At 50.5% G+C, this 26099-nt stretch overlaps 1 protein-coding gene across 2 annotated transcripts in view; it reads right to left on the reverse strand.

Moving 5' to 3' along the window:
- Positions 1-493: 493 nt before the first annotated feature.
- The window catches only part of RhoGAP100F (Rho GTPase activating protein at 100F), a 155413-nt gene continuing 129807 nt past the window's right edge, over positions 494-26099 (reverse strand). For both annotated transcript variants that reach the window (XM_075673009.1, XM_075673010.1), the window contains exons 9-16: positions 20226-20533; positions 17449-17706; positions 16097-16273; positions 14598-14918; positions 10466-10631; positions 9379-9539; positions 6694-6892; positions 494-4719 (exon numbers count right to left, since the gene is read on the reverse strand). In XM_075673009.1, the coding sequence (XP_075529124.1) occupies positions 3806-4719; positions 6694-6892; positions 9379-9539; positions 10466-10631; positions 14598-14918; positions 16097-16273; positions 17449-17706; positions 20226-20533 (2504 nt within the window). In that variant the 3' untranslated portion in view covers positions 494-3805. The remainder of the gene's footprint in view (positions 4720-6693; positions 6893-9378; positions 9540-10465; positions 10632-14597; positions 14919-16096; positions 16274-17448; positions 17707-20225; positions 20534-26099) is intronic.

A 26099-nucleotide genomic window follows, 5' to 3' on the forward strand; every position in this document is an offset into this window, starting at 1 on the left:
TTGGTTCTAATCAGCGCCGCGCTGTCTCGGTATGGGTTAGGCCGGAACACTGGCGTAATCCCAGTAATACGGTTCCTTTTATCGTTGTAGCCGTGTTTTAGTAAAGCATGAAGCTGAGAACGACTGTCACAGCCACGCAAAATGAGGCAAGTTGAAGGGACTCTGAAGAGGAAAGTAAGCTTAGCTGCGTCTGTGAAACACGCGCCTACAATAAAAGGAAAAAAAAATAAGCTCACTCCTCCTGTGAGAGAAGGCTTGAGATAAGCTAGAAAAGACGCAAAACGAGACGCTGCTAGGCAAGACGAGATTTTGAAGGTCCCACACTATCTCACCGTGACGTCCTGAATTTTGATGGCATCTGCTCTGGGTAGCTGTTTAGCATTTTATTACTATATATATATATATATATATATATATATATATATATATATATATATATATATATATATATATATATATATATATATATATATATATATATATATATATGCATTGTACGCCAGAAACAAAAGAAAACAAAGGACTGAGCGTATCAAGTTCTGAGAACTACGTCACAGCGGCCCAAATACCAGTAAATACCAAGTACATACTTTGAAATGCGTGACGTTCCGCTGATGTACCTCCACGTGGTTTGTGCGCGACACTTAGAAGACATTAGGTCCGGCCTCAATTTTCTCTTCTAATAAAAACCTGCGGTCGCCAAATTAACCAAAAGCAGAGTTTTGAAAGAACAGTATATCAGTTTAAACTGATTTAGTGTTCATATACAATTGTCTCCGTAAGTATCGGTTGTCTACAATGAGCGTTCAAAACGTGGAATCGGAGTATTTTTTACAAGATTGCCGTCTGCTTGGACCGAATGATTAGGCGTTGATTGACGTCGCGATCCAGCAAATAGAATTTGTTATATTCCACGTTTCGGGGCAAACTCGGCTTCTTCCTAAATTCCTAAACAACGCATAGCGGCAGAGTGAAGCTTCATAGAAACTGGTAACACGGAAAGGAGTACCACCCTCTCCCTCCTGTTACGTGTTATCAATTTCTATAGACTCGTTTCCTTGACAAGATCTTTATGCAAAATTTTGATAAGGCGGCTAGGAGTTTCACCATCCCCCTCCTGCCGGCTTTTATCAACATTTTTTTGTAGATTTATCTTCTTGACAAGTCGTCCATTATACAGACCGTGATTGCACGGTCATCACTTGTATCCCCTCTCTCCTATGAACTGTTATCAAGGTTTCCTGTAGGCTTGCGCTCTTGACAAGATCTTCGATATTTCCCTTGAAAATGAGGCAATGAGTTTTATCCTCTCCCTCCAGCAGCCTCAATCAAACGTTTTTGTAGACTCAAAGCCATAAGGTCATGATTATAGATCATCACAGCCAGTGGGAAACGTTTCGCCATCTCCATTCTATCGCCTGCTATTGAAATGTTCTGCAAGCTTGCCTGCTTTATAAGATATCAATATCTTTATATTATGGGTAGGGTTATGACGTCTTACGCTTAACTCGGTGCATTTAAACCATTCGCCGTTTTACCCACGAGATATGAGACGAGTTGACCCCGAAATGTTAGGTTTAACGAGTCGCACCTTCGTTTTGGCTCGAGACGTTATTAACTGTATGATCGGCAAATGCGTGTACGCTCCGTATGTTAACGTGTCTGAAACACAGAGAGGGTTTTGTTAAGCGGCACACTGAAACAGCGCTGATTCAGTTTCACGATTAACCAGCAAGCCCACAGCAGTGCTGCACAATCCTCTCTGGGCTGCCGCCAAACCGGCCTGAACGAAAATTTGGCATTTGAATGAAAATGTCAGATTCAATGGAATGTTTGGCGCACATGACTGTATGATATCTTGCGCGATGAATGTATTCGAAAATATAACAATTAGCAAAGTTAATACAATTTGAACTAACCAGTTGATCACCCCCCCCCCCCCCCAATATGGCCTTATGTTAAAAAAAAAATGTAGCTCGCGATTCCGCAAGCGACGTCTTTTAGGGAGTCGCAAGCGGACAATGTTCACGAATTTTCCCTTTAATCTAAAAGATGCAGGTGCTTTGTCAATGAGGCTACTGCGAAACTGCCGAGAAAAAACAAAGGAAATACAATGCGCATACATACACCACGTCGGTGTGTTGTAACTGTTCACTTTAAAAGGTCTGTTAATACAATGTTAATACAGTTCGTACAATGCCATATGCCTTCCTTTCGCGGAGTGAAGAATTTCTGGAAGGCTAAATAAAAACATACTCCCAAAATCTCACTTGAACTTATACACTAATTCAGGCATTTATCAAATATTATTCAAATAAATTAAACGATTACTGACAGTATTTCTGCGTTTCAGACGTATATTCGACGAAACCGAACAAAAACTTCCTTTTAAGCTGTTGGCTGGTTCTTCATTTCTTCTAGCTTTCTTTTTTTTTTTCTTTTCATTTTGAACGCGTTCTTTTACAGGTTGCGAAGCTCATGGGACGTGGTGAATCATTCTTATCGGTTGACCGGGCACTACAGTGACACTAAAGACGCGTTTTAGCTAGCGCCTCCGATCTCTGCTAGCCCGCGGAAAGGGATCGGTAATATTTATCGAGGCGGCATCTCACGTTTAAAATGGCTCGTGCGCCTCGCATTGCAAAACAGACTGCGGCGGCTTCGAATAAAAAAAAAAAAGATTGCGACCGCAAAAGCCCTGAATGGGTTCGAGTGATGCCGAGGTCGAAGCTTCTGAAGAAGCCAGCGCGGTAACGTTTGCTGCTATTCCTTTTTGCCCGTCTCCCCCCCCCCCTCCTCTCTTTAACGCGCTTGTAATAATGCAGTTCTGCAAGGAGCCAGGAGAGAGCGTTAACACGCGAAGCAGAGCCGTGTGCGTTTCCTTCTGTTTGTGACAGGTCTCGCACAGGGTGTAAAGTCACCTGCTAAAAGCGAAACCATACATCCGTAAGGCCGCAGTGAAAACGGCTTCCGATTCTGACTACGAGACCGGAGAGGAAAGGTCGTCCTCCCGGACGTCTCACAGAAGCGGTAAAACGTTGGAGAAACTAATGTCGCGCTTAACCATAGCGCGCTGCAGAGCAATGCTGTAGGCAGTACTGCGGATCCCGTCGTGGCCACGGAGGCGTCTCATTCACGACTCCGGCGAATAGCGTCGCGGCGATACTCGCGGTTGTCTCGTTGCCACGTCATCACCACCCGATATAGCGAACTCGCGTCGGGCCGCCACCACCGCACCCTAACGAATTGCAAGCGACCGGCAGGCATCGCCAGTCGTGTGCCCGGTCCGACAGGCTTCCACTTCCTCACGACAGGTGGCGGGAGGCGTATCGCGCGACTAAGGTAAATGACCATACTCCCGACGCCCCCTTGGTGCTGAGAGGGACATCTTTTATGCTTTCGCCAGTTCGGCGTTTTTTTTTCTTTTCGTTTTTAACACGGTGGCCCGGAGTGCGTTTGCTGTGCGCGGGCACACCTCACCGAGGTGTAGGAGGCCAAAGAGAACGAAAACTAGCCGCGCTAACGTGGAGATCGGAACAAGACAGCCCGTACCGCGGGAGGAGGAAATGACGCGCTAGTCGACGAGACGCCGGAAATGACGACCAGAGGAGCGCCGAACAGGATTGCAGGGGGGGCGCGCGATACTGCTCGAACGCCTTCACTGCTCGCGGGAGGAATCGCACCGCGACGGTTGCCGGTCCGTTCCCGGTGTGCCACGTGCCCTGCACACGACGGCTGGAGCGCGAGACGCGGATGAAACAAAGGACGTGGGTGAAGGGAATGAAACCGAAACAATGGCACGGGATCAACAGGCAGATTCTGGCAGTGATGATCTCTGGCTGGGCCACGGCTTGCTGTCGGGCGCCGACGTCGCGTCGCCGGGCCTCGACTCCGAGCCCTGCGCCGCGACGGAGGAGATCGACGGACCCAGGCCTCCGTTCGCTCCCGCTCCGTTCGCCCCGGCTCCGCCCCCGCCGTTCACTCCGATCCCGGAGGCAGTTCCGATGCCGTTGGCGCCGCCGAAGCCCGCGGCTCTCGCCGATGGGTTGGCACCACCCGTGACGTCACAAACCCTGTCCCTCGTCGAGTTGAGGAGGTGCCCGCTGGCTCCTCTCTCGAGCGTACCGCCGACGTCACCCATGATGGAGCGCTCCCGAGGCTCTGGCCGCTCCCTATGCTCGGACCTCTCGCGGTGCTCGGACCTCTCGCGGTGTTCGGACCGCTCCCGGGGCTCGGGCCGCTCTCTGGTCAGCGTAGACGACGCGGTGGTGGTGATGGCGGTCGCGTCGCGAGGCGGTGACGACGACGACGACGGCGCGGTGACGGTGGTCGTCAGCTTGTCGGACGCGCCCAGCGACGACAGGCTCGGCACTGTGGTTATGGGCACCGAGATGCCGATCCCGCCGGAGCTCGAGTACGTGTTGCTCGACCCCAGTGTCGAGCTTGTGTAGCCGCCGCCGCCCGCGAGCTCGCTCGTGCGGCTGGTGTAGCTGCCGGCGCCGGCCGAGTGCACGCCGCTGGTGTAGATGCCGGCCGTCGAGTAGAGGCCGCTGGCGGCGCCGCCCAGCGATCCGGCCATGTGCGACGACGACGAGGACACCGAGCTGGTCAGGTAGGTGCTGCCCCCAAGCGACGAGCCTCCGCCCAGGCCGCTGCCCGCGGCGATGCTGGCGCCCAGGGAGGGGCGCAGGTCGCTGCCGCTGGCGGCGACGAACGCGGCTGCAAGGGTGAGCGGGTGAGGGAAAAAATATATATGTATATAGCGTGCCATTCACCAGCTTTTAAACGCATTGCTCGAAAGAGACGGCCGACAGCAATAACAAAAATGTTGCCAACGTATACGGTGCCGAGAGGAATCGCCTGTGAAATCTATCGCTTCAACGTGCCGTTTCTCTAATATACAGAGCCCGTCCTAAAGTGAAGACTGCCGCATCAGCTTTCGCCGTCGCCTTGAGACTATACGTCGTCGACTTGTGAACGCCGCATTCACCAAAAGCTACCTGTGCCGCCTTGGACTGGCCAGAAAACCCTATGCGTTAGAAACTGAGGAACGCATTTGGATAAAATGTCCAGGTTACAAAGGCGAGATATCTCGTCATTTCGGCCGAATTGGCTCTATTTCCTCGATAACCACTAGAATTAGGAATATTAGTTGGTCCTATACCTGCATCTACAAATTACCGGCAAACTTTACAGTTTCCGGTGTAGAGGAGGATTGGAACTATAAGGTGGGTCGTCCTCTCCAGCGCTTTTGCTCGTGACCGCCGCTCGTGCTGGGAGTCCGTGCCCTGCTCTAATGGTCGGTCCCAAACGCCGGTGACTAATAAATGCCTTTACAGTGCTTATACTCCTTGAAGACATCGGCTTAATTGACAAATTTTAGTCTGCTTGCGCATACATTGTCATGCACCTATGTTTCACCTGCACATAGCGTGATCATGTTTCCTTTCTTTATTTTTTTTTTTACTTTTTAGCCCTTCCGCCCCTGGGGCCTTTCTGTCCCCAGTACTCTTCCCTACGCAGAGTAACACGCAGGCGACTACACGTACGGCGGCAGAATTCTCTGCATTTCAATAAAGAGCTTTCTCTCTGACTCTCTCTCTCTCTCTCTCTCTCTCTCTCTCTATCCCAACGTCTAATTTCAAGGGAATGGCGTCTCAATTCTTTATTAATGTACATTGTTTGCACCCGCTACTCCTAATTGTCAAAGAATGTGGCAATAAGGGAGCGTTGCGGGTCGCTTTTGTGACGAAACATTCTTGACACGCGGCTGAAAACAGCGCAAATTTCTTCAAGCTATCGCCCGGGGAACAACTAAGAACGCCGAGAGCCCAGTGCTTCCGGCGAATATGAACCGTGAAAGGGCACGCCCGCGTGCATCGTCACGCGTTTGTGCCCCAGTACGAAGTCTTCTGCCCCTCCTCTGTGACTCGGCAACGTGTCTCGGGCAGCTACAAAAAAGCGCCCCTCGCCAAGGAACTTAACCTTTAGCCTTTGCTCTTTGTAACGGGGTACTTGTCGAGCTGACCAATGTTTAACGTAGCGACGTACTTCAGCGCATTAGTTCTTGTTACATCGACTCGTCTCTACCGAGGCCCCCCGCGCAGATCGACAAGGTCACGCTCCAGGAGGCTGGACCAGCGCTGCCCGTGGAACTCTAGAGCCTCTTTACAGCAAGAGTAAGAGAGGCAATGAAAGAAATTGCAGCATGTGCTGCAGTTTCGCAATGTTATTTCATTTTGCGGCGGACAACGGTACCTCACGCAAACACACACGTACGCGCAGGCACGCAAAACAAAATTCACAAAGTGTTCTTCCGCAAGAACTCTTCGTAAGAGCCGATGACAGCTGGCCGTAATGTTGGGCACATCATGTTAGGGAATCCCGAACGAGTTTAAAAGCAAGTTTCGAGAGCATTTGTTGCTCCAGAACGGTTCACGTACCTGCAAGAAAATACTTTCAAATTCACGTCCTGTTGACCTACAGGCGCTGAATTACCCGCGCGAAATTGAAAAAAGAAAAGTAGAAATGGGAATTCGGCGCTAATTTTCTTCACTGGTAACGAACACATTACCGCGAAGTTAACAAAAATACAGTGTTGAAGCTATACTTTATCAGTCAAACCTGATTTTCGTGTGTCGCTTCAGCGTAACTCAAACGCCTCTTCCGTGGCATGCATATGTAAACACTGACCCCTGTTGAGCGGCCAGATGTCGAGCAGGTAGGCGAAGACCTCGATGGGGCGACGCAGGTCGGAGACGGGGAACCCCGTCTCGGCGTGGCACACACACACGGGACCGAAGCACTCGGCCAGGGCGCGTGACGTCATCTTGTTGCGGTCGCTCCGGCTGCTCACCAGCTTCAGGTGGTCCAGCAGGAACAGGGCGGTGCACTACGAGACGGGGAAAATAAATTGGCCGGAGCGCAGAAATGTTCTGGCACGAATGTGCTGGCAGAAATGGAAAATGGCGGTAGTCGACGCTTTTGACAGTCACGTGTCATGACGGCTCATATTGTTTGTACGAGGCACTGCGGTATACAGCAAGGTTTTTGACATTCGGACGAGTTTGTGTGCCGATCCGCGGTGGAATGCATGTTGTCGCGGTAGATGAGGACAAGCAAGAATAGACAGCATTGTTCATTATACCGATAAGAAAAGAATGAGCGTTTATGGACGCGACGGACAACCTCAATCGAAAACCACATGACTTGCAACGAAGTATGCACAGTGCTGCAGTCATTGTCGTGACAAAATATCGAGGGACAGCAGACGGTAACTCGGGACTTATGTTCTATCACAGCGTATTCCCATATATTGCAACGTAGCCTACGAACAGACAAACCTCTATTAACGAGCAGAGAGATTCGCGGGCGTAGAAATATTCCCCTACGTGCTACTCTGTAAAGGATGGAAAGAGAGGACAGAATGAACGCAGTACCAGAGTTCTCCCTGGGAAGTTAGGAAGCTTCACGGCCCACACGACGTTTAATTCACAACCCTCGCCTCTTACTCTCTCTCTCTCTCTCTCTCTCTCTCTCTGTGGTTTTTGTGCTGCGTGGCATATTTCCAGAACGGTTCCGCATGCTCTGTGCTTCGTAGAAATCGCCGACTCTTTCGTTTTGCTGCTGGCGATCTTTTGCGTTGCCAGAGCTGCGCCTATGACGCAGTGCGCCACACCTGCGACGTCATCCTTGTTAGCAGGGGAGAGTTCGTTCATTCGGCTCCTCCTAGAAGAAGGCTGCGCAGGCTTTTGTTTAAATTCTCAGTTTTTTGCAACTGGCGTCGCTGTAATGCGTTGCAGATGCTGCTTGATGTGCGCCCCGCGCTTTTCCGTTAGCAATGCTCCCGAACGTGTAGCGCGTTCTCCTGCGCATGCGTACACGTTGCCTACCTTCTTCTTGTTATTAAAAAAATGTTTGATTCTTTTTTTTTTTTTTACGAAACAACATGTGATGTCTGTGGTATATGGCACGAAAGATCACCTGAAGTACAGTCCGGCGCAAAAGTTTGTTGGACCGTGGGATCTGAGAAAGCTCTGAATGTCTGAGCAGTTTGCGACTGTAACCAATTAAAGCGTACAGCAGTATTTTTGCTCGCGTTTAGTGTGGGGTGCTAATTGAACATTAAGTTGCGTGCCCACGCTGCGGAGATGTCGAGCTTTTGCTGGGGTCCCGCGGCCCATAAACATTTTCAGTAGACTGTACAGCCCTCTAGTATATCAATAATCTCACGGGAGCGTCGAGTGGCACATCGGCCAGTGCCGTGTCACGGAGCGCACCTGCGGAAGCACAGAGAGGGTACGCGCATGCGCGCAGGACTTTCAGGTGTCCGAGCGTCGTCTGCTAGGCAATTACGAAGAATATGGCACAGCCCCTGTTGTTTATCAGCCCATCATCTATCGTTCGCAGTCACTTATCGAGTCCGTTGCGCGCGTGTAGGAAGCCCGTGCGCGCAGTTCTGTTGACTTGGGACGCGGACAAGCCGCAAGGGCTACTTGGAGATTACCTGAATAGTCTAGCAAGCGATGCTCGGACAAGAGTGTGTACGCTCTGTGCGCCTGCGCCTGCCATCGCTACTACAGCACGATACACATCTACGCAGGTTCAGCTATCATCGCGGTTTTTGTCGAATGCTCCTGAAGCTGCAATGGCGTGGTCACCCTATCAGTTACCAACGAAACACTCTTGTCCGGACGTCTTCCATAACAACATCAAGTGATGAAAGAAGGAAAACTGCAAGCAGGGGTGCAGGCAATAGACCCTCTCGCTGTTTACAAACATAGGCCCTGGACGGCTTCCGGTTTTGCTCATTGACGTAGCCCACTAAATTTAGCGAGCAAAAAAGGCATTGGCTGCGATATCGAGTCGCAGGAGTGCGTGGAAATATAATCCCGCAGATTTTCAACACTTTTCCTTTGTACATAACGACAATTTTACACGTGAATGTTGCCGTAAGTTATAAGAAATTTTTGTATTATTTTTGAGACGTAATGCGCATCTTCTTTATCTACAAACTTAAAGATACACTTTCAGCACTGTAAAACAACTAAAAGAAACGCTCTTTGTGTTCTGGATCAGTAGGCCTATAAGGCCCGTGACCGGAAGTTTCTTGAGGCCGCATTCTCGCTGCTGTTATCGCGCGAGTGAAACCGTCTATCAAAGAACGGCACAACTCTCTCCTTTTCGTTTCACATCTCGCCGCGGCACCGCGCCACATGTGGGCCTCGAGGCTATCTGCCACGCGCTCGCATGTTCTTTTTCATAAAGAAGGCGGCTGTATCTTCTGCAGTAACCGCTGCGCATAGAAGCTGCAACTTGCCCGACGTGACTGCTTTATTCGCGTACTTGGAAATTTTGATAGGTTAGTGGAAGGCTCACCCGGTTGACCTTAGGCAGGCAGTCGAGTATGCTGAACATGAGCTTGGCGTTGCCCTCGGGGTCGTCGGGCAGGCAAACGCTCAGCCCGTCTACGAGCATGTCGAACAGGCCCTTGGTGAACAAAGGCTCGGGAAGCTCGCGAAGGTAGTCCTTCAAAAGACCTGCGCGAGAGCGAGTTGAGGGCGGGAAAGGTGTAGTATAGGTGGGGGAAAGAGACAACGTTCTCCGTTGAAACGATGTATCGGATGCTTGAATAAGCATAAACTGAAAGTGACACTATCGAACTATTGCTGCGCCTTCCGGTGTTCGCATCTATCATTTGGCGGCAATTCGCACATCTTCCGAGACCGGCAGGCACGATCTCGGATGCGTGCCACTCGTATGATGCCCACGTACTTCACGCTTCTCTGGAGTCGTGATCCCGAATAGTCATTACTTTATTTAGTGATACATACCTCAGCCTTTTAGCAGGGCTTTCAGAGGTGTGGGCACATAGTACAAAAACAGTGTCGTAGAAAATAAGCATGCAAGAAGTAATGCAGTTCAAGGTATAACAAAGGATAATATTAGAGGACATACAAAAATTATATTACGCAAGATAACTGAATGGTGCCGAGTATTTTAGTTTGTAGCTCTCTGGCGGTCAGTACGACAATGAAAGACAGAATTATTTATGACAAATCAGTCCAGCGGAGACACTCAAGGTGGAGGTGGCTTCATGAAGGGAAAATTGTCATCCACCTCGTTTTAGAACTCAGCTACACCAGAAACATATACGGACTTTTCGCAGAAAGAAAGCTTCGCAGCTGGTCTGGGGATCGAGTCCGCGACCAATGACTCCGCGCGGCTGTCGCTCTACGATCTCGGCTGTCCAGGATGCCACCGATCGCAAAGCGAGGCCGATTCAAGTGACCACTCGAAGCACCGTGGAGCAAGAATGTGACGAATCAGCTCAGCGGAAGCCCGCAAGGTAAATGAAGGTTCACGGAAGGGACAGTTGACATCCAGCCCCATAGTGGCAAAAAGCTACAAAACAAACACCTTCGCAGTCGAGGAAGACATCTCAGGGTGAGAAAGCGTTACTGACTGGTGACGACATTGATGTCGGGCACGTGCTCCGCGGAGAGGTCCACTTTCCAGTGGGGCCCGCTGGCGGCGCAGCTGCGTTCGATAGCTTCGCGCAGCATCCGCTTGCGTACGGCGGACCCGCACAGGCGGTAGATGCCCACGATGTCCAGGCCGCGACTCTCCACCTGCCGTCGACAGGGAGCAGCACTAACGTCAGCTAACACAATGTTTCACATTACGCGAGTCCTGACGCACACGGTACATACCCGTATGTAGATACACATAGGGAACTAGCTAGGACAATTGCCTTGATCGCGAAGTTTAGAAATCTTGTCATTTCTAACCAGTTCCTTCTGCCATTGTCGACGTTTGGAGCGCAATTATTGTGTCAGAACAGAAAATGGAAGTGGCCAGCGCACACTTACAGGCATCAGCTTCCCTTTAGGGCATACTAGCTAGCTCTCCCGATTTGTTCGTAAAGGTTACGAATTTCCGCACGTTCTCCGATTTTACGAATGCTGCGTCAAGTTTTACAAAAAGAAAGTAATTTTGTTTGCTAAAATGTTCGCACGTCGGCCTCCATACCTTCCATTGCACACATGGCAAAATTCACTGACGTCGTATAGCAGTAAGACTACACAGGATGACGTTACTCATAAAATATAGACAAGTTGAACGCAGGGGTCTGCTGGTTGCGCTCGGGTGTGGCAGACGTAATGGTTACAAGAAAGAAGCGAGTCGGTGCATCATGACGTCATGACGCACCCACCTCTCGAGTAAGGAGACTGAAATTCTTCATAAAAAGTATCATATTCATTCAAATATAGTGCGATAGTTTAAACAAGACCGTGAGTTATGGAACTCTTAGGTCAGCTTAGATTCTAGGTTTTCATCAGGAGCCGTCGGAACGAAAACAATGCCTCGCCGCTAACACCCGCACCAAAGAGAGTACAGTAGCCGCAGAAGGTATACAGAGCGCATGCAGAACCTTCACATATTCGCAATGTACAGGTCAAACGAGCATTACGAGCCTGCGTGTCAAGGCTAACATCCAACCACTAGTTCCCCCCCCCCCCAACGCAGAATGGTTTCTAGATTAAAAATTTTATGCTTACTTTATCACTGCTCCTGCTGAATACTACAAGCAACATACATTCAAGCGCCATTCAGACATTCAGCACCGAACGAATCATAATAAATCAATACGTCACCATCCCAGTCATATTAACACTCACAAGTACTCTTTATTCCCACATGCCATTTCCCATTGGAACGTGCCACCGACTGGTACTGTAAACTGTTCATCTGCAAATGCATTCATTAACAGTATTCAGAATTTCGAATTCCAATGGCAATAAAGTTATTGGCGTTATTTTAATTTCGCATGTAGATCCTTCAGGCTGCGTACATATCGTAAACGTTGCTTTTGGTGTTTCTGCAAACCACTCTTTCAAGCAGAGTATTTGTATTTACTGATCATCTCAATTTTTGTGCGTGCTTATGTCCTTTATTGGATAAAATGGTATCGTTGTCCTTTCTTGTTTTCTGTTTACTGCATTCCCTGTTGTACCCACTGCTGCAAGGACCCGAGGAGGGCCTGCAGTATTGTTATTTAAATAAATGAATGAACTAGCATTACCCTCCGCTGCCGCCACGGCACAGTGCTACACCTCACTGCAATGGTGCGCCATGTTGACTGCATTGAATGCGCGCAGCGCGGGCACAGTCATCGTTTTTTTGTTTTTAAATTTCGCTTTTGGCAAGATGCCGGCGCCCAACGCGTGGTGTCAGAGTGGTGCCTGCAGTGAGCCAGGGCACGTGTGTCGCTGACGGTAGACCTTGGTGGCAAAGGCATTCGCTTTTTGAAGACGTGAATTTCTTGGCTGACTTCACATGATTTACTATATCTGGGATTTTATCCGCCATGGTTGCTTAGTAGCTATGGTATTGGGCTACTAAGCACAAGGTCGTGGGATCGAATCCTGGCCACGGTCGCCGCATTTCGATGGGGGCGAAATGTGACAATACCTGTGTACTTAGATTTAGATGCACGTTAAAGAACCCCAGGTGGTCGAAATTTCCGGGGTCCTCCCCCTACGGCGTGCCTCATAATCAGAAAGTAGTTTTGGCACGTAAAGTCCCATAATAAAAAAATGAGGGATTTGGGTTTTTTGTAACCATCCCAAGTAAAGAAGTGACCCTTTTGCGCCTCCAGAGCATCGTAGCGAGTCACAAGAGTAATCATAACGTATATCTCAACGAGAGAAGAAGCGATAATTTGTCCCAGATTAGGTAAAATTAGCAGGGAAGTCAATATATAAACAATTTAGCCACATTGCGCTTTGCTCCTGTAAAGGGTGTACAGCGTTAGATATAAGTACTTTCAGGGAGAGCCACTTTGCGGCCCAGTTTGAAAAATGGAGCGAGGTCGCTTTGACTAAGCAGGGCTCGTGCGACGCACTGGTGACGGGATGGCGGCTTAGCCGGTGCCCACAAGAAGTATTAGTTGCAGCGCTGGTAACATCAACGATACAGTCGTAATTAGCGTCGATATAACGAAGAATTAACCACATTCCACTGTGCTCCTGTAAAGGGTGCACCGCCAAAGATATAGGTATTTTGAGGCAGAGCCACCTTAGGTCCACTTTGCGGAATCGAGCGAGTTCGCTTGGATTAATAGTGCTCGCGCGAGGCACTGGTTGCTAGACGGCGGCTTAGCGGGTGTCCACAAGAAGTATTAGTTGCAGCGCAGGCAAAATCAACGATACAGTCGTAATTAGCGTCAATATAATGAAGAAAACCACATTGCACTATGCTCCTGTAAAGGGTGCACCGCCATATATATAGGTATTTTGAGGCAGAGCCACCTTACGTCCCACTTTGAGGAATGGAGCGAATTCGCTTAGATTAAGCAGGGCTCGCGCGAGGTACTGGTTGCTAGATGGCGGCTTAGCGGGTGCCCACAAGAAGTATTAGTTGCAGCGCAGGCAAAGTCAACTATACAGTCGTAATTAGCGTCAATATAACAAAGAATTAACCACATTGAACTGTGCTCCTGTAAAGGGTGCACCGCCGCAGATATACGTATATGGCGGAAAAGCCACCATACGGCCCATTTTTCGGGAAATGGAGCGAATTCGCTTAGACTAAGCAAAGCTTGCGCGAAGCACTGGTGCCTGAAAGGTGGCTTCAGCGGTTCCCCCAACAAGCAACAATTACTCGCAGAGTACGTAAACATTACGGTGCGGGCCTAATTAGCGCCAAAATCGAAAATTACCCACATTGCACCATAGACTGCACTATCTCTGAGACCGGCCCATCTGGCCTCTTGGTGGTGGTGAAGACGTGTGTATTTCAAAAATCAAGTACTGACCTCAGGGCCTAAGTTGATCTAGCAGTATCCATGATACAAGCGAGGAGTGAATTAAAATGGGGGCTATGAATACACGCTGCGAGACCATCCGGGTCAGTAGGTGGCCACAGACAAATTTCTAAGGCAATGAAGGAAAACTACGCAGGCAAAGTGCGCAAAAGCGAGTGCGCTTCTTAAAGAATCTTTCCGCCGTTTCATCCGCGATAGTTCAAGATAGGCAAAGGCAAGCACGAACATTCCGCTTGCGACGGGTAAATAACACAAAATACGCCACTGAGCGTTGAAGTTGACTTATTTTGCGGTTTTCCCTTCTGCGTCTGAGCAAACGCGAAAGCGTCGCACGTGGAGGCTACATCGATTCATCTCCGCTCCCATAGAGTTTCGTTTATCGCCGCTGAAAGTAGTCCGCCAGTATAGTCTGCATGTGAGTGCTTTGAGTGTCTTCAGTGGCAGTGCACTTCCAAGAAAGATGAACCGCACCGACCGCTTCCTTTTTGCTGTTGCACTTTGGACAGGGTAGCCTGCCCTTTTGTTCCTCAGAATCCTGAGGACGACATCGCCAACGTTCCACGAGACTCGGTGCGAGTGTCCGAGTAAACGCGTCACTGTAGAGCCTATAAATTAGGACGCTCCGGAGCTTGCAACTCTATTCTTTGTTGTAGAGTGCAGTGTGTCTGCACCTTCAGTTACCGCAGCATATAAAGAAAAACGACAAGTCTAAAGAAAGCGTCACGTCAGCACCGGCCCACTGCAGCAAACTCGCAGTCGGCGCGCGTACCTGTTGCACGCAGCGGTGCACGATGAGCGGCACGGTGCCCTTCTCGCGCGAGACGAGCGCGTCGAGCGGCGCGCCGAACACGCCGCCGCCGCTGTAGTTGGGCGTCCGCTGGAACGTGTGGCGCGGGTCGCGGTAGCGCATCTTCAGGTAGAGCGCCCCGCGCGGCTCCAGCCGCAGGGCGAGGCTGTGCGCGGGCGCCTCGCGAAGCGCCGACAGCAGGTGCACGGTGCCCTTGTAGCAAAGCTTGTGGCGTGACTGCGGGTCCCAGCTGTAGAGCAGGAACGACACCGTCGTGTTGTCCACCAGGTCCAGCTCGAACACCTGGCGAGGGGAAACACGCAGAAAGAAAAATTGTTGCAGAAACTTCTCTGACATGGTCGTCAAAGCACCCCCCCCACCTTCCACCACTCCCCCACTTATGTGACCTGCCAGCAATCAAATGGTCGCCCTAGCAACACTTCTCGAGTACGCCGGTGGCGTCGATAGCGGCGTTCGACGAAAGCGGTACAAAATTGTCGTCGACGTGCTTTGCTATGGACGGCACGACGGCGTGAAGATGACATCAGTGTGTTGATGTGGTCGAGGCGATGACGGCACAACGACAACGGCGCGACGGAATAAGTGCGACCACTTGGGGGTTCTACGACGTGCACCTAAATCTAAGCACGGTGGCGTTTTTTTTTTCTTTGCATTTCAGCTCCATTGAAATGCAGCCACCGCAGCGACCTCGTTCTCAGTCGAACCCGCGACCTCGTTCTCAGCATCGGAACGCAAATGTCACTGCCACTACCACGGCCGGTTTCAATAGCGAATAGATCATGAACGCGGCAGCAAATCTTAGCAAACCTACAGGTGAGCTATACACTGACTTCGTCCTTTGATTTTGTTCTCAGCTGGATTGCTCGTCTAACCGGGTGCACTACACAGAATAAAAATGGCGTATTGTAGTACGACGAGTTCGCCGCTGGAGGAAGTGTGTATGCCGTACAGAAAGGCTAAAACACAGACTGCCAGCCATATGAAACGAAATTCTACAAACGGGCGACATGTATATTTGAGTAATCAAGCTCAATACCTTGCATCGTTATTTCCGTCAATCGATCAAGTTTATACTTTTCATTACTCGCATTGCATGTGATTTTTTTTCTTCTTCTCATAAACATTCAGTCTGCGTGCATCTTTCGTGTGCTCTTATTTGCACGTCTTTCTTCATAACGTGTTGTTCTTTATTATTAGTACATGACTTCACTGCGTTTAACTATATTGACAGTTTTTATTTCTTTATTTTTGGCTGTTGCGCGGTATAGGTTATAACGCCTCTATAAATGTGCATGTGTACACCTCCATTTGACACTTCTTTTACATTGCTACCTGTCGCCAGTGATCACACTGTAGGAAACCGGAGCCCTTCAAGCTCCTCAGCTTTCTCTCTAGTCTCCTTGTATAGTGTATATGCATTGTGCAGAGAAGAAAAAAAAAGGGGGGGTATTCCGTCGTACCTCGTCCCAGTCGAAGGAGTGGTCGCCCGAGCGAACGACGGTGCGGGCCTTGTGGGCCCGGTCCGTCTCGATGACGCAGTACAGGTCGCGGGGCCCGTGTCCTCTGAGTCCGCGGGCGCCAAGCAGGTGGAGCCACAGCAGCCCGCTGAAGGCCCCCGCCAGCACCGACTCGCTCTCCTGTGGCGCCGCCGCGGGAAGGAAAGCAGGGGAAGGGGGAGGAGAAGGAGGGGGAGAAGGAGGAGGGCACGCTGTAGCACGAAGACAACGCGGGACGCCAGGGCAGAGGTCGCGACAAGTGAGCGGGCTGTCTCCAGCAGGCGCCGCGAGTTGTTCTAAATCTACACAGTTACAATGTGCTTAAAAATTATTTTGCTGTTAACGTGCATCAGAAAACCGCATGCTTGAGCTCAACGCTGCGGTGCGCTTCTTGGATTTGAACCCGAACGCACGTAGCACCAATAGACAACTACGGGGCAAAATATTTTTATTGCGCCAGGAATTATGTGCACACTCCAGACACATTTTCGCCCTCGTCGTCGCCGTGAGATTCCGCATAAAGACCAAGTGCGATAAGATCCTATCCCGCCCAGCACGCCGGGAGCTGTGAATGCGAGGGGAAGCGTGCGAGGATGAGCCGAGAAGGTTGGTGGCTTGATGCGCGCCCAATGTTGGAGCTGACATGATAAAGTAGGCGAAATGCGGGGGGGGGGAGGAGGTGAGCGCGAGGTACCCCGCGATTAAGGGAGCGCTAGGAGAGTGGGGGGGGGGGCGGGGACAAGTGGTCGCACGTCTCCTTTTACTGGGTCGTGCGCTGCGCAGCCTGCGCGTTATTTTGGAGACAATCGCTGGCGGGTTGAAAGGCCGGGCGAGCCGATATGGCTAGTAGCTGTATACGCGCCGTCTTCGTGCCCGCCTTGTGGCGGAGGTAGCGTAATCGCATGTTTCGGAGACGCGTTGAAGGGAGAAGCAGCAGGAACGTTCGTTCCCCTCTGTTTTGCGCTCTTCATCGCGCCGGAGTAGAGAAAACGAGTGTTCCTCGTCATCGAGTGAGATCTGCTGGCGTTTGTCTCTGCGCGCGTGACACTGTGCTTGATAATTTAATTAACATAATGTTTACTGGAGTTTATGCGGCCGACGAAATCGCGGACCTTACCTCTGCATTTGTGTGATACTTTCCTATCGCGATTAATGCTTGTGCTTTCGGGCGAAACTGCTACTTTGTCGTTTTCGTCAGCAAATCGAGGTATTGAAAAATCGCGTGGGCGGTAGTTTGCTGAGCTCACAAACACGGTGCACCTATTGCACGGATGAAAGGGTCTGTAGGGGGGGGGGACTACCGGGGTGAGACGCACCTTCTCGGGCCTGTACTTGAGGAACTCTCTGGGGTTGAGACACAGGGCTCGATCCTCGGCGCGCACGTAGTCGAGGCTCAGGGCGTGCGGCAGCCGAAGCGGCCGCGGGAAAAGCAGCGACGAAGAGCGTCCCATGGGCCGCAGGCTACCACCACCGCCGCCGACGCTCGAGCCCAGGTCCAGGCTGCTCGAGCCCCAGGCCGGCAGGCCCGACAGGAGGCTGCTGCGCTGCTGCTGGAGCTGCAGCTGTTGCTGCTCCTGCGAGGTGAGCCCGCGTTGAGGAAAACGAAACAATGCACGGAATGTCGGGCATACCTATTCATTTTCGATCGATACAGTTACAAGCGCACGAAGAGAGATAATAATAATACTTGGGGTTTTACGTGCCAAAACCACTTTCTGATTATGAGGCACGCCGTAGTGGAGGACTCCGGAAATTTTGACCACCCGGGGTTCTTTAACGTGCACCTAAATCTAAGCACACGGGTGTTTTCGCATTTCGCCCCCATCGAAATGCGGCCGCCGTGGCCGGGATTCGATCCCGCGACCTCGTGCTCAGCAGCCCAACACCATAGCCACTGAGCAACCACGGCGGGTGCACGAAGAGAGAGATATACATTTAGAAAACTGAGGACGTCCGGATCGGACAACAGTCGTACAAACTTGTCAAGTTTATTCATCAGGGACTTCTTTCTTTAGTATACAATGTCGTATTATTTTCGGTAAAATAGTAACTAGGCCCCAGCGGGCGCTGTCCAAATTCATTACGTCACCTAGAGCTGGTACGCGAGCTTAATGGCAGCGTCGCCTACTGTCTTTCATGCTTGTTATCTTCTCTGGCTAACCAAGCTTCCCGTCATAATCGGATGGGCCTCGTATTGTAGAAGGGTAATTTATTAAGTCACAGTTCGCACTGACGTCATCGTAGCCGCCACGTCGGAGCACAAGCACGGTGTGAAGCTGCTTCCATGACATAGCGCGAAGGCTACCTTTACGACTGGTTAAATATTTCCCTACAGTGTCCCTTTAAAGCGAGGAGGCAGAAAAAATATGACAGTCACTTAAGTATCCTTACGTAGTTTGAATGCGAAAGCATTATGACTTCTCTTACTTATCACCATTAAAGTCTTCTTAAGTACAACAACGTGCTTGCGCTTTTGACTCACCCTAATTCACCTTTATCTCCTTTAACTCACCTTAATCCACCTTGCCCTACTTTGTACCAACCTTAATACACCTTAGTCCACTTTAATTCGCCCTAATGCACTTTACTTCACCTTATTCACTTTACTGCACCTTAACTCACCTGCTCAAACTTTCTCTGTGTTACTATTGACGTTATACAAGACGCTGGTGACGTCACATTGATTTTTGGTGCCAGTCGTTGCGGACAACAACGCCTGCTCCTCTGCCTCATGAGACATGTAATGTTTTCGCACCAATAAACTAGGAGGGAGCATTACGTTATGCAGCCAGCCCTGGCGAGAGAATTCTCCGTGAAGCCGTTCCCTTCGCTTTTTCTCTCGAAAATTTGGCCCAGCACGTGACCTGCCAGACACGTCCTATATTGACCGAGCATGTTTGCCCCCCCCCTCCCCCTTAATTTTCAATGGGTGCATTCTTGTTCAATTGCTCTGCCTGCAGCATAGAGCTTCTGACGATATTATCTACACGGAACACCGGCACTGCGGCGTAGTTGTATGTATGGGAATGCCCGTATACGGTAGCTTCGGATTGTCATTGTTCTCGGAGAGCCAGGACCCCTTCAAGAGGTGCCTGGCTAGCACCATTCCGCCTGTCGCAATTCTTTCATTTTCTATTGAAAACGCACGTAATAAAGCAATTTCTGACTTTAATACACGCAAAAACGTGATTTGTTCTAATAAGAGCACTTGCGTTTTCCTGTACAGTTACATGAAACGTAAGGAGTGTCGGCAGGCCGCTACAGTTGGGGCATGGACGACAAAGCCCGGGCGCTCGCTTTGCGACAGTGTCCCCTCTGCTCTTGCTTTTCCTCCTTTGATAATGCATTGCAGGCGAGTAAACTTCATCGGAGGATGTAATATGGGTGAATGAAAACCTTTAATGAAGATTTTATTTTAGGAACCCATTATCTGCTCAGCCATGTCCACGTTTGAGGCGACGCCTCGCTCAAAACCAGCCGACACAAGCCGGGCACACCCACATACCGTCATTCCCATGACGGCACAGCATCCGTTAGGCAAACTCCCATAAACGGTGGCACCTCGGGGGGTATTCTGTGAGAGTCCACCTAGTGGACTGTCCATTTCGGCCGCTGCTGATTGGATGCAGCTGTACGAGAGAGAAGGAGAGGAGCGCCCCTAGCCAATCAGCGGCGGCCGAAATGGACATTCCACCTAGTGGACTGTCCATTTCGGCCGCTGTTGAATGGATGCAACTGTACGAGAGAGGAGAGGACTAGCGGCAATAGCCAATCAGCAGCGGCCGAAATGGGCAGTCCACTAGGTGGATGGACCCTTACAGAATACCCCCGCCCCCACCCAGATCAACCTCTCTCAGTAGTATTGTGAGAAACTCTGCGGCCTTGCCGAGTGCGAGCACTAAAATACGGCGACCGTCGCCGCCAATCCGCACGTGACGATCACGTGTTGAGCCGACTCGCCTGGCTTCAATCTTGCGGCGCAATGCCCTGACGCCTAGCGATTTTATTTACTTCGTCCAGGCTTCAAAAAGCTGTTTGTGTGGGAGGGGGGAACGTGTACGGCTCGGGGCGCCTTCGGCCGGTGTCACCTCACCTGTCTGAGCGAGTCGAGCAGGCTCTCGGCGCTGTGGGCGACCCGGGGCAGGGGCCGCCTCAGCGATGACGTACCGGAAGACGACGACGACAGCTGCGGGTGCTGCTGGTGCAGCAGGGTTCCGCCCCCCGCCCTGCCGCCGAGGCCAGTGGAAGAGGCTGCGGAGGACAGGCGTCCCACGCGCTCGTACAGTGCCGAAGTGGACGGCGCGCGGCGCATCCAGGCCCGGTACTCGGACGATGAGAAAACGCCGGGCAGCGTGCCTCCGCTGCTCATCAGGGGACCCGCCAGGGGACCGCTGGCCGACACTGCGCCGAAGCAGGTATAACCCGTCGTCGGAAAAGGGCCCGCCGGGCGCGCACCTGCCGTCGTACTGTCCGCGGACACGAAAGTGCGTGTGTGTGTGCGCGTGTGTGTGTACACGTGACAGTGTGTGTGTGTGTGTGTGTGTGACGTATACTGACTGCGTATTTACTACGTCAACTCGAAACATGATCTCGCGTTTGCCGCTGCTGTGCTTTTCACTCAAAGTACAGGCAATTGAGCTCGCACAGTTTGGCTCGCACCGCTGAAGGGGCACCACAGAGAAGCACTTAATTTGTTTGTACTGGTGAAATGAAATTGTGGGGTTTTACGGGTCAAAACCACTTTCTGATTATGAGGCGCGCCGTAGTGGGGGACTCCGGAAATATGGAACATCTGGGGTTCTTTAACGTGCACCTCAGTCTAAGTACACGGGTGTTTTCGCATTTCGCCCCCATCGAAATGCGGCCGCCGTGGCCGGGATGCGATCCCGCGACCTCGTGCTTAGCAGCCCAACACCATAGCCCCTAAGCAACGACGGCGGGTTTGTTTCTACTGATCAAGCATTCTTCTGAGACTCAATTTTCGGACATATTGTGGTAATGGATTGCTTATTAAGAGAGAAACAAGGAAGGTCAATGTCTACTTTCTTGAATTTCACGGAGAAGCCCGAACGCCTGTATGTCAGCACAACGTCAGCAATTTTATAGTATTCTCTCTTGTTGGGGGGGGGGGGAGGGTAATGGAAACGAATTTAAACCTTAAAAGTGAGTAATGGTGTAAATAGATGTAGTACTCACGCCCTTACACCCGAAGATACAACGGTGCGAGTTCTAGACCGATTTACACCATTATCCACTTGGCGAAAAGGGGGCCCACTGCAACCTGTACACACTCGTAAGAAAGGTAGCACTCCATAGATGTCTGGGCACGTGACGCCAGTGACCCATGGCTTTTCCAAAGAGATCACGAATCTTTTGGTTGCAGGAATCCCAACTTCAGATTTCAGCTGCACGAATCCCGAACCAGACCTTTGCTATTCCTTGTAAGCAAAACACAACATTCGGCCGCATGACCGTAGCGTCCCATCGGTTGTCTTTAATTACACGCTTGTACATGGCCAACCAGTCTTCGACACTGACGTCATCGGCTCCGCAAAATGTGCCTGGATCTCTTTGCCGCTCAAGCCTGACAACCATCGTCATTCCCGCCGCCTAGCGAGAGGCTGCCTCCTCTGCCATTGTGAAAAAATCCAAGCGACAGCCAGGGCGGAGCTCCGTCGTAGCGAGCTCTCGCCCAGCAGTGCCTCCACCAGAGATGTGACGCTTATAAAGAATACGCGAAATTTTATTTACAAAACGTACATAGAGAAGTCACAGCCGAGATGGCAGAATAACAACAACCACGAACGTGCTTTTTCGATCGCCACCTTCGTCGTCCTGCTGAGCGCCTTGTTCGGAGGGCGGGAATGGCCTGTAACATCGACCTTCTACGCTCTAATCACTTTGACCCGTCCCTAAACTTGCTCGCGCTCCGCGAGAACATGCTCTACCGTCCCGATACCAATTACAACGATGCCGAGCTTCTGCTCGTAGCACCTACAACCACTCCGTTCTACTCTTCTCCCCTTCAGCTCCACGATGCTTCAACAGCCGGCGCCGCGGAGTATCTCGTACATGTGACAGCGTGCAACGTCGGTTCTACTGGCCAGGCCTTTACCGTTCTGTGCACCGTTGCGCTGTTGGTTGTGTGCTGCCAACGCGGCAAGCATTCGTCCTTGCAGCCTACTGGCCCACATCAGCCTATAGATATTCCAACTAGTCCGTTCTGCTGCGTCGGCCTTAACCTCGTTGGACAATTCCCGACTTCTCCTTCGGGGAACAAGTGGATCACCGTAGCTACTGACTATGCGACGCAATAAGCCATCACGCGGGCACTGCCAACCAGCTGCGCCCCTGACGTTGCAGGCTTCCTGCTTCACGACGCCATCCTCCTCCATGGCGCTCCACGGCAGCTGCTGACAGATCGCGGTCTTCTTTCACACGTTGTCGACGATATTCTTCGCTCTTGTTCCACACGTCGCAAGTTCACCACCGGCTATACCACCCGCAGACTAATGGACTTACAGAACGCCCCGGACGCACGCCTATCTTGATACTATGCGTGTAGGTTTCATCAGACCGCCGTGATTGGAACAAAAGTTTGCCTCATGTGACATTCGCCTACAAATCGTCCCGCCACGACACCGCCGCCTTTTCCCCATTTTATCTCTTGTTCGGCCGCCACCCCGCGTTGGCCTTTGAAACACTGCTTCCACGAGCTACGCACGCTTCTGCAGAGACGCTGCTGCTCGTGCTCAAACGGCTCCCCACATCGCACGGGACAACCTCTCTGCCTCGCAGCCGACTCAAAAGGCCCGTTGCGATAGCCACCACGGAACCGTTCACTTCGAACCGGGCTCCTTGGTCCTTCTTTGGACCCCTTTCCGACCACGTCGGCCTGTCTTCGAAACTTCTTTCCCGCTACTCCGGGGCCCGACAAGGTTTTTACGCCAGCGCGCCGAGGTGACACTCGAGATCACCCCGTTGGATGGTCGCTTGTCATCTTGAGTGCCCCTCGCGGCGACGTTGCGCACTCGTGCCGTCTCAAGCCGCACTTTCCTGCCTACGGCCCTTCCCTTGTCTAAGCGCCGAGACGGCGCTCCGACCAGCGGGGGGTCACGTGTTACAGGCCTTGCGCGCAGTCTGGAGAAGGCGCTCAGCAGTACGACGAAGATGGCGATCGAAGAAGCACGTTCGTGATTGTTGTTGTTGTGCCATCTTGACTGTGACTTCTCGGAATATATTTTGTAAATACAGCGATGCCGACTCTTCATCTACGTTACAGTATTTATGAAATAAACTGCATATTCTACTGCTACCTTTAGTACCTATGAGTCATTATGGAGGGTTAGGTCTGTGTATACAGACAGGAAACGGCCTTTATGTATGTTGTTTTATCTAGCTTAAAGATGCGCTCTCCACACACTCACTTCTGCTGCCATTAGTACTGCATGCAACCGTTCACAGTGCAGTTTACCTTAGGCGATATATAGTAGTATAACTTGGTTGTATTCAGTCATGAAAATGGCATACGTTGATTTTGCATATGGATCCATGCATTTCAATACATGTGCAAGTCTACTGGGGCCTAAGATGTAAATCAGGTGCCACCTACTCATAGCCTTATCATAAGAAGCCAACAAACACTGACACCAAGGACAACATAGGGGAAATTACTTGTGCTTAATAAATGAAATGAAGAAACGATAAATTAATGGAAATTAAAGTGGATGAAAAAACAACATGCCGCAGGTGGGAACCGAACCCACAACCATTTCGCGAAGGTTGTGGGTTCGGTTTCCACCTGCGGCATGTTGTTTTTTCATCCACTTTAATTTCCATTAATTTATCGTTTCTTCATTTCATTTATTAAGCACAAGTAATTTCCCCTATGTTGTTTGTCCTTGGTGTCAGTGTTTGTTGGCTTCTTATGATATGACTAATAAAAATCGGGCCCCTCGGTTAACCCCCTTTCTTCTCGTTTATTACATAACGAGGGTCTCGAATCCGGCAACACTGGTGCCTTCAGGTAGCCTATGTGGGTTTATTGACCAGTTGCCTTCACCCAAAAAGATCACGTTCTCGTGACGCCTGGGGCAAGAAGGACGTTCCACATCCGCCGCCAAGGTCTGTGAGTGGTGGCGCTGGCTAACACTCCCAGGGTTCTACTAGGACACATAAATACCCAAGAAAAGTGGATGGGGAAACAGCGCCGCGGTAGCTGAATTGGTAGAGCATCGCACGCGAAATGCGAAGGTTGGGGGTTCGGTTCCCACCTGCGGCATGTTGTTTCTTCATCCACTTTAATTTCCATAAATTTATCGTTTCTTCATTTCATTTATTAAGCACAAGTAATTTCCCCTATGTTGTCCTTGGTGTCAGTGTTTGTTGGCTTCTTATGATATGACTAATAAAAATTGGGCCCCTCGGTTAACCCCCTTTCTTCTCGTCTACTCATAGCCTGTGGTACAAGAACAACCATAGAGTTGTTGCAATATTTTAGGCAGACAGGCTCATTAAGTGCACAGCAAAAGCCGGTATGCGTGGTGTAGTGTGCTAATACTGATCCACTAGTGTCACAAAACAGGGGCCCTTTCTGACTCCTAAGATGTAGAACAATTTACAGACAAGCTGCTCGAATGTTGCGAACGGCTGAACAAAATTAGAGGACTACAATATGCAATTTGTACTCAATATGTGCTTATGCTGAACTGCAACACTTGTTTGGGTTGTATTTTAGATCCTTAAAAATAAAGGGGCATAATGAACCTTTCTTTTTGCTACGCTCTCGCGACGGCAGGCGTAAAACCTCCAGTAATGCGCCATCACCAGCTTTAGTGCACGTTAAGGTTGGTGAATGCTGACACCATTTGATCACTAGAAATGGATGAGCTTAGGCCAAAACTGTTGTCTTGCAGTTTAGAAGAAATGTATGGCGAAATAATACGAAGAGAACAAATACATTTCTTCGTGAACGTTGGGACAACTATTTCGGTAGTGGTGCTCGGTATTGCCAAAAGTATTTTGTTGCACTGTATAAGTTTTTTAAATGGGTGCCAATTAGGTGCTTGTGCAATACTACAGTGGCATGAAGTCAGTGGCTTGACAACAGCACTACTGGTAGGGAATTTGGACAAGAAAGACACTGACCACAGTCAAAGTGAAAATTTTACTGTGATCGTTGCCTTTCTTGTGCTTCTCTAGTGACATGTAAAATAAACATTCAACCTTCCAGGATCGCAAACATGCTAGGCACACCTAACTATAGCACCTGCGACGCGTAAACAAGCCTGAACATTGAATGTCTGCACCACAGCTACAGCAGTGCTTCCCGAGGGGGCTATTAGCCGTAAGCGGAAGGATCATTAGCTGAGCTACCAGCTGGCTTGCAGAGGTCTAAGTCTAGAGTACAGCTTATAAGAGAATGCTACTAGCTGTGGCTTTAGATAAAGCAAGCTGGAAAGTAGACGTCTACTTTGCAGCGCAGCAGATTCGCAGCAAATTCCATTTCTCTGAATTCCCAATGCGATGCGATCGCGCTTACATGCACTGCGATATTTCTTGTGCTTTTGTAGTGACATGCAAAATAAAAATTCAACCTTCCAGGATCGCAAACACGGTAGGCACAGCTAACTATAGCACCTGCGGCGCGGAAACAAGCCTGAACATTGAATGTCTGCACCACAGCTACAGCGCTACTTCTCAAGGTGGCTACTAGCCGTAAGCGGGATGAGAATTAGCTGGCCTACCAGCCGGCTTGTAGAGGCCTAAGTCTAGAGTACAGCTTACAAGAAAATGCTACTAGCTGGTGGCTGAGCTAATGCTCCTTGCAGTTAGTGCTAGTAGACAGCTTGGGGAGCACGCAAGCGGCGTGCTTCCTGTCTTTCTTTGCCATCCTTCGACATGGCTGTTTTACGTGCCACAAATGCATCGTCCACCGTCAAAAGCAGCGCACCTGCGCAGCTGTTAA

Source organism: Dermacentor variabilis, chromosome 10 (assembly GCF_050947875.1).
Source record: "Dermacentor variabilis isolate Ectoservices chromosome 10, ASM5094787v1, whole genome shotgun sequence".
In the NCBI taxonomy this organism is placed as follows: Eukaryota; Metazoa; Arthropoda; class Arachnida; order Ixodida; family Ixodidae; genus Dermacentor; species Dermacentor variabilis.